General features: G+C 33.7%; 2 protein-coding genes across 2 annotated transcripts; one reads left to right on the forward strand and one right to left on the reverse strand.

Moving 5' to 3' along the window:
• Positions 1 to 1,453: 1,453 nt before the first annotated feature.
• Positions 1,454 to 3,074, forward strand: LOC108321830 (protein JINGUBANG). Its single transcript, XM_017553699.2, has one exon. It carries the CDS (start codon positions 1,513 to 1,515, stop codon positions 2,860 to 2,862), a length of 1,350 nt encoding a protein of 449 aa, XP_017409188.1. The 5' UTR covers positions 1,454 to 1,512; the 3' UTR covers positions 2,863 to 3,074.
• Positions 3,075 to 7,002: 3,928 nt separating this feature from the next.
• Positions 7,003 to 8,174, reverse strand: LOC108321823 (aquaporin TIP4-1). The gene is made up of 3 exons (XM_017553691.2): positions 7,938 to 8,174; positions 7,611 to 7,849; positions 7,003 to 7,534 (listed from the first exon to the last, which is right to left on the reverse strand). Exons 1-3 carry the CDS (start codon positions 8,062 to 8,064, stop codon positions 7,160 to 7,162), a joined length of 741 nt encoding a protein of 246 aa, XP_017409180.1. The 5' UTR covers positions 8,065 to 8,174; the 3' UTR covers positions 7,003 to 7,159.
• Between the last annotated feature and the right edge of the window lie 1,007 nt (positions 8,175 to 9,181).

The raw sequence follows: 9,181 nt of genomic DNA on the forward strand, positions 1-9,181 counted from the left end.
TTTGTTGATAAAATCTTTAAGTAATATAAAATTGTTATTTTTATTGACAGATTTTTTTTTAATGATGGTGATGTGACAATTTTATCAGTGAAAGATGAAAAAAAATTGAAAGAAAAAGAAGGCAACAGAGAAAAGAAAAATAAGTCACGATATTTTTTTTATTTTGCAAATTACTATTGTATATTTACTGATTAATTTTTTTTGGTAATTATAAAAAAAAATTACTAATAGATTTTTAATAGTCACAATTATCAATAATTTTTCAATCCGTTAATAAAATTCATCAATAAATATTTTACTTACAAAACTTTAACCATCGATAAACACGATTGATAATTTTAATTTATTGACTGATTTTAATTACATATTTTAAAAATCATCATTAATACAATTTTTCTAGTAATGCTTTTACAAAATTCATGAGTAGTTTGTCTAGGATGAAGTATTGATGAAAATGTAGATTATTTGATGTACTCTTATCCACCGCATCAAATGCCGTCAACTGTTGACTGTTGATGCTATAACAGTAGTTGCAACTCGACCAACCAACTCTGACACCATTTTCATTCTCAGCTGCACTCTCTTCTTACTTTCACTGTGGTAGGAGCATAACTAAACACTGCAATCACATTTTCATAATTAAAAAGATACAAAGAAACAACAGACTACTATAACCAAGATCATAAACAAAAATAAAGAGGTGAATCGTGAACAAACCATTATAAACTTCTATGCAAGAATAGCATTTCAAACAATTCATAATGGACTTAAATTTTCGTGTGACATTTATAGTCCAACACCATAAGGTAATATTGAAGATGTGTAGCAATGATTTCTACATTGACTTGTGACAAGAAGTTAAGTTCAATCTGTTAAGTAATAACTCCTCGAGATTCAATAGTAAACATTAAAATTTCGCCACCCATACCAGTAGAAAGGAGAAGGTTCTATGATGAGCTTGATCACAATGATGACCCCATTCATATCTCCACCTTTCTGCTCCCTCTCTTGAACAAACGACAAACCAGTTCATGATGGCTAGCAGAAATGTCCAACCAAGCCATCAAATTCAAAATTTTGGAGAATCAATGATTCAGAGCTTCCTGTTCATATATACATATACTACTTTCGTCATTAAAATAACGCAGAAAATGTCTAAACACTTAACAATTTGAATATAAACCAGTTTTAACAAATTCTGTCTTAAATGTAAAATTAATTTTTTTCTTTTCTTTTTACTGAATAAACCTGTTCCTTATTCTTATTCCTGCAAGGAAAAGGAAAAAGCAAAGCAAAGAGGGGTCGCATATGGAATGATGCAGAAGAGAGCACGACAATAAGAGAACAGTTGAGAAACATTTATACCATAATAAATACACTCCACCCATCGTCCAAACCCTTATTACGTTTGTTATAGCTCAACTGTGAGGGATAATTTGTAAAGTCCCAATTACTACTATAGCTACCACTTTTGTTTCTTTAATTCCAAGCACATATTCTTCTCATCACGCCATGGATTTTCATGGCAAGGACACCCTCCTCAGCCTAATGGACACCGAAAAGTCAGAACCACCACAATCCCCTCTTCACCTTCATCTCCAATCCCACAGAGAGATAAGCGAACAAGACCTTCAGTTCAGTTCCCCAAGGCCTTCAAGCTCCGATGGCATGTTCCCTATCATGCCGGATTCACCATGGACACTTTCCCCTCTCCCAACCCCTTCATCTTCTTTGCTTTACCACTGCATCGCTTCGCTCCACCGCCACGAAGGTAACATCTACGCAATCGCTGCTTCAAAGGGTTTGGTATTCACCGGCTCCAACAGCAGCAGAATCCGTGTCTGGAAGCAGCCAGATTGCATGGACAGAGGGTATCTCAAAGCCAGCTCCGGTGAGGTGAGAGCCATTCTCGCTTATAGCAACATGCTTTTCTCCACGCACAAGGACCACAAGATAAGGATATGGACCTTCACCGTTTCAGATAACTTCAAGTCCAAGAAACTAGGCACTCTCCCTAGAAAGAGCTCGATTCTCATGTTCCCCTCGAGAGGGAAGAACACGCCCAAGCACAAAGATTCCGTCTCTTGCATGGCGTATTACCACTCCGAGGGCCTCCTTTACACCGGCTCCCACGACAGAACAGTGAAGGCGTGGCGTGTTTCCGACAGAAAATGCGTCGACTCGTTCGGCGCACACGAGGATAACGTCAACGCCATATTGGTGAACCAAGACGATGGTTGTCTTTTCACCGGATCCTCCGACGGGTCGGTGAAGATATGGAGAAGGGTTTACACTGAAGACTCGCACACTCTCACCATGACTCTCAAATTCCAACCCTCCCCCGTCAACGCTCTGGCGTTGAGTTGCTCGTTCAACCACTGCTTCCTCTATTCGGGGTCCTCCGATGGGATGATAAACTTCTGGGAGAAGGAACGGTTGTGCTACAGGTTCAACCATGGAGGGTTCTTACAGGGTCACCGATTTGCGGTTCTTTGTTTAGCGACGGTAGGGAACATGATATTCAGTGGGTCAGAGGACACCACCATTAGGGTATGGAGGAGAGAGGAAGGGAGTTGCTACCATGAGTGTTTGACGGTTTTGGATGGACACAGAGGACCGGTGAGATGCTTGGCTGCATGCCTGGAGATGGAAAAGGTTGTGATGGGATTCTTGGTGTACAGTGCTAGTTTGGATCAAACATTCAAAGTTTGGAGGATTAAAGTTTTGCCCGATGAAAAAATGTGCATGGACTACAGTGAGCAGTGTGAAGCCCCAAGGGTGAAGATCAGGGACTACGATATGAGCCCGGTTCTGTCGCCTTCTTGGGTGGAGAAGAAGCTTCAAGGTAGCTATTTCCAGTAGGATTAATGTAATTAATTAGTTACTGATAATCATCATTAATCAATAAGAATAACCATAATCATCTTCTTGCTCTTACACTTAAGATATACAATATGCATGTGTAGAGTAGTAGTGTCTGTTTTTGTGTACTTTTGATGATTTATGAACACTTACGTACCAACGCTATTCCTTGGTGAGGTAATGAAGAATGCAGCGCAGTGCAGACTTGCCATTAATGGTTCTCTTCGTGACAGAAGCTTCACTTCTATAACGTACGCATACCCATACTTTCTGATCAATATGCCACAATTCCTGTCAAAATCTGAATGAGTGCGGATAATAACCAGTGTTAAAAAAAAGTAAACATTTGGCAAATTTTATGTATAATGTTTATCTTAGATAGCATGTGTGCTAATAAAAATATTTTACTTCATCGATTAATTATAATCAAATCAATAATGTAAGAGAAAATTAATAATATTATTTAATTATTGACTAATCATTTTGTAATTTTTAAACTAAAAAGTTATTATAAAAGGGAAAAACTATTAACAAGAAAAATAATTTATACTCTAAAAAATGCAAAAGAAAAAAGGAATTATCTTCGCGACGAAAGCTAATTAAAGGAAAATAAAATATTTATCTATCTTTGAAGTAAACATTAGGAAAATACTTTATTAAAGTAAAAAATAATACATGAATAATATTATCAAAGTTTTTAATTCACAAAAAAGATACACATTAAAATGACATACTAAAATTCATAAGAAAAAGTTATTAAAACCTAGAAGATAAAAAGAAAAAAAATCTTTATACATCTTAGAAATTACATATATTAAAAAATTAAACACGATCAAAATGCCACGTGTAGCTAAATATACAAATCGATCATTTAGTTTGATTAATAATTTCGGCTAAGAATTTGAAATATACCCATAATTGCTTTAAAAATGTATAGTTTATAATACACATTGTATATTGTATATATAAAAGAAGGAAAAAATCACTTTAGCGTTATTTTACACTCATTCAATATATTATTCTTTATTTTTTATTAAAATACAATAAACGAGTGTAATGTCTAAACCAACTACTACTTGTAGTGCGGAGAGTGGGTACGTCGGACGCGTGCGGAACAATCACTCACCACACAGGACAATATTTTTTTAATATTTTAAATGTCCAAATAATTCATTTATTATTTCTGATTAAAATATGTTTTACCTTTTATACTATATCGAATTATCAAATTCATTTATATACGTCAATATTTATTAAATCGTTCAATATACATGTAAAATTTAACTGATTAAATCTCATCTACGTTACCTCAAAATTGCAAATATATTCTTAATTTAATTTCTAAACATTTTTTACGGTCTTTATATGGATAGAACACACTCTTAATTTGGTTTATAAAAAAAACATTTTTAGATCTGGTATCTAAATTAAGAATGTAATATATATATATATATATATATATATATATATATATATATATATATATATATATATATATATATATATATATATATATATATATATATATATATATATATAAAGATATAAGAATAAGCAAAATTGTATTATCAAACCATGCAAAATATATTTAATAAATTAATAATTTGTAGAAAATTTATTGTTTACAAACTTTATTCAAAATTTGCATAATTAGTTTTACAAATCATAAGCTCTCATATTCTTCTGATATTGAGGTAACGTTGTAATAAATGTTAGAATAACAGTCAACTAGAAGGTGGGACTCTTATTTATATTATTTATAATACATTTTTATCTCTTAGATAATTTAATTGGGATCTAATTGCCTTTTAATCACATATAGGTAAGTAATAGAGATTGTTATCTTAATATCATTTTATTTTTTTATCGACATTAATCAATCATAATAGTATTTAATGAATTTAAAGTACTCAAGAATTGTCGGTGCCACCATATGGACATACTATATAATAACGAGTAATAAAATATGTCTATAAACATTTGGAGAAAAAAAAAATGAGGTTGGAATCCATGTTAAATAATTCAACATGTCAAAGTAAAGCAATAGAGTAAGACCCGTCCTTTATTATTATTGTTCTTTCAAAATCGAATATATCTTACAAAGATCTCAGCTCCATATTTTGTCTTCCTCACTACTCGGTCTTCATCTTCATTGCTCGACATTCGTCTTCCAATACTCCAAATGTAGCTACAAGAGGGGAGATTCCTGCAAAAGGTTCTTGAATGCTCAAGTCAATAATTGATCAGAGAATTTTTTGGTCAAATCTCAATTAATGAAAAAATGTCTCTTAAATTATCATTAATGCTCTATTTGTGGTGTTTTACCTCGTTGACCCTAGATTAAATTGGATGGACCACAACTTATGTGGGTCCACCAACCTTAAAGCTCACTGGCCTAGTTACTTGTTAACTAAGCATCATTCTTTGGTTGTCTATTCTTGGATAGGATAAACTGATACCCGATACCCGGGTTGTGATATCCAGTCCACGGTACTCGGTGTTCTATCGTGTTTAAGGCTATAAACCTTATTCGGAAAGGCCAATAGATCTCTAGTCCTATACAATACACCAACGCTCAAATATTTTAATGATTGGAAGGTATGTAGAGATTTCTTAGTGTCTTATATAATCGAAACAATATATCAATATTCGGTAGTCCAATTGTTGGTGGTGTTTGTAATAAAAACTTCTACAAAAGAAAAATTGTTATTTTTGACCTTACCCTTACAGGTATAATAGCTCCCTAACTATATTTTTTAGCATGTGATGTCTGAGGACATAGTTTCACTGAAAAGGATCAACATCATTGATTATGTTTGTCTTGGCCGTGAAAGTTATGAAGAAGAAGGATTTAGTTATCATAGATTTAGACGAGAAAAAATAAGTATATAAACAAGTTTATTCTATAAATTAAAATTAAGTTATACATAAATAAAACTAAGAAAGTTCATATCAATTAATTAAAAAACATAAATGTATTGTTTAGTGGTGAGTCAGATTAACACTGAAGGAGTATGACGACTTGATAGAGAGGAATCCAATCCATTATCTAAATCCTTATTAATTGTATAAAGACTGACATTCAAATATCGACCTAATTATTGGTCTAAGATACCATCTGCCATAGTTTGAACAAATTAATGGGATATGGTCCAACTTGGTTATTGGGCCAAGATGTCAATGAACATAGTCTAAACATGTTAACGGGTCATGGTCTAACTTTGGGACGTTGCTCCCTCCACCACCACACAGTGTTTTCTGTACCCCCTCATTTCCTTTTTACTTTTTAATAATATTTAAATGGATGTAAATATACGTTGTATTCTTAAATGGATGTCAACATCCGTGAACGGATATCGACATCCATTGAAGGAAAACGGATGTCGATGTGTTGATATTCGTTTAAAAAGATCCTTATTTGAAGGAAGTGGATGCTTCCTGCTAACTCTTTGCTTTTTCCACCTAATCCTGTGAAAAATAAGGTAGGGATTTAGGTAGGAATAAACAGATATGTAAAAGTGAGAGTTGGAAGAGTTGGGGGGTGTAGCTGCACGAAAGACTAAAAATGAGGATAGATTTAGGTTTCAGAAAGAGATAATTAAATATGATTAAAGTAAAAAAAAATACTTTTGTATTAAAAAAATTTGGAAAGGTTTGAAGAGGTGCAGAAAGCATTGGTGGTGATGGAGGGAGCAACGTTCCCTGACTTTGTTATTAGGCTAAGATTTTTAGTGAGTGTTATTAATATGTAAAAGCGAGATATTAGAAAAAGATAAAAAAGTTTATATTTTATGATCTTTGTGACCTAGTGGTATTATCTTTAACTTATATTCAACATACAGGGAAAGCAGAAAACTGAAATATTATCTATATATTTTAATGATAAATAATTTCTAACCACTTTATATTTATAAATAGAAAGACATGTCTAATGCGTATAACGTTTAATGCTTAGACACATGGATAAGACACGTCTAATGCTTAGACACTTAGTTGTTTTTACTTAATACTGTTAATTTTGAATTAGATTATATTTGTTTTTCTCTGGTTTAGAACACTCTTTTTACCAAACAATAAGTTATATAATTTGTTTTAGCAATAGCATAAAAATATGTCTAAAATAAAATTTAAGATCCAGGGTGAACTAAATTGCGATCTTATTTTGGGAGATATATTACACATAAACCGAGCTGGAAAAAAAAACACATAAAGAAAACAAAGATACAAATAGACACAAAAAAAGACTATTTAATAATCTGACTGAAGAAAGCAAAGTCGAAGCTGACAGTCCTCCTCATTAGGATTCTTCATCACGAGGAAGAGGAACGTGAGATCGATCAATGAAGAAAGTTTCATAGATGAAACCGGCAAGCCCACCACCAACGAGAGGCCCAACCCAGTAAACCCAATGATCGGTCCAGTTGCCAGTAACCAAGGCAGGCCCGAAAGACCGCGCTGGGTTCATAGAAGCGGCGGAGTAAGCTCCACCAGCGAGGATATTGGCCCCAACGACAAACCCAACTAGTGTCGGGCCAAGCCCAGCAAGTGGTCCCTTCTTTGGATCTACCATGGTGGCGTAGACAGTGAACAGCAAAGAAAAGGTCAACACAATCTCCCAAATTACCCCTTGACCGTACCCTATTCCGGCGGCCAGCGTATGAACCGGAGTTGTCTGAAACAAAGAAACCGTTAACAAAAATAAATAAACAGATAAAAAATATAGATTCGATTAGCTTGAACTTCATTACCTGTCCTCCAGAGAGGAAGTAAAGGAGATAAGAAGCTGCCGCAGATGCGACTAACTGATCAATCCAATAGAGGATGGAACGAAACACGGTGATGTGACCGCCGGCAAGGAGACCAATAGTCACGGCGGGGTTCAGGTGGCCACCGGAGATGTGTGCAGCGGAGATCATGACGGCCACCACCAGTGCATGTGCCACGGCCACAACAAACAACCCCACTAATGCATCCCCACCGAGCTTCTCTGATGCACAGTAAGGAAAAATAGGTATATAAGTATCAAAGATTATTGCTTTGTGTTATACAATAGTAGAGTATACATATATAAATACCAGTGAGCATGGAAGAAGCAACGCCAACAAAGACGAAGAGGAAGGTGGCGATGAATTCAACGACGAGGGCTTGAATGCAATCTGGCTGAGTGACCTCGCTGGTGCTTCCAAGAGCGATTTTCGCCATGATTGATCCTTTCTTCCACAAACAATCTTCACACTCGGCGTAACCAAAAAAACAATGTTGTCATGTTATTTATATGAAACCAGATAGGCCTGTTACTGCAACCCTGTTGGACTACACCCGTTGACCTGCAACATTATACGCTAGCGAGAATTATGTATTAATAACACCGTATTTTAATCACATTTTCTATTATTCAAGTCCAATCATTGATGTATATATTATGAAAATAATATTGTCAACCAGTTTTTATTTCTAATAAAATGTCAAAATATAATTTTTTTATTATTAATAATGAGGCCTAACGTTGTGATTGCACATGATGGCTGGTTAGGCTACTTTAGGGTGTCCTTTGGACATGTGCGACAGGGTTGTCGTTAGCTAAGGTTGCATTTCTTAAATGTGTAGTTTAGTAATAAAAGTAGTATATTCTGCCATGATGACAGTAGTGACATGCCTCTACTTTCTCTTCTCTTGTCACTGCATGGCTCACTGTACCCACTTCATCTTTATATTTTCAATGGCCACTTTTTTTCTTTGAAAGCAACTAATCCTTTCTTTAATAACACCAATTAATTAAGGTCAATGGAATTTTATGCAGTTTATTATTTCTGATAGCTCTTTCACCATTTTCTTTAAATACTTTATAAATAGCTTTATATTCAACTTCTTCTTTAAGAAACTATATCTGGCCAATTAATATATATTCACCATCTACCTGTAATTTATTAAATAAAATGTTATTACCTATTCATTAATGAGATATTTTTCATCCAGCTAAGCCAGATCTCAGATGAAGGTCAACAATACCAATACTTTTTTCTTTAATATCAATAATTGCCAAAAAAGGGTCTAAATTATTTGTGAGTGGAAACATTTTATATTAATTTAGAAATTTATATCAAATCATACAATTAAAAACTTAAAAATAAAATGTATTTCGTATTACATAATTTAAAATATGTTTAAAGATAGTGTAACCAAAAATCAATAATATATTTTTATATTTGAAAATATAATTGAATTGTATAATAAAAAATTTAAATATGCACAAGTTTTTTTAACACTCCATTGAAGTAGAGAAAGATATCATTAGCTCCAGAAATAGCTTAGTTTGTAA

The sequence above is a fragment of the Vigna angularis genome, chromosome 4, assembly GCF_016808095.1.
Source record: "Vigna angularis cultivar LongXiaoDou No.4 chromosome 4, ASM1680809v1, whole genome shotgun sequence".
Taxonomy (NCBI): Eukaryota; Viridiplantae; Streptophyta; class Magnoliopsida; order Fabales; family Fabaceae; genus Vigna; species Vigna angularis.

Coding starts and splice junctions, on each gene's coding strand:
- LOC108321830 (XM_017553699.2), top strand. CDS start 1,513: ATGGATTTTCATGGCAAGGACACCCTCCTCAGCCTAATGGACACCGAA.
- LOC108321823 (XM_017553691.2), bottom strand. CDS start 8,064: ATGGCGAAAATCGCTCTTGGAAGCACCAGCGAGGTCACTCAGCCAGAT. Junction 7,850..7,937: donor TGCTTCTTCCATGCTCACTG/GTATTTATATAT, acceptor ACTGTGCATCAG/AGAAGCTCGGTGGGGATGCA. Junction 7,535..7,610: donor ACTTCCTCTCTGGAGGACAG/GTAATGAAGTTC, acceptor TCTTTGTTTCAG/ACAACTCCGGTTCATACGCT.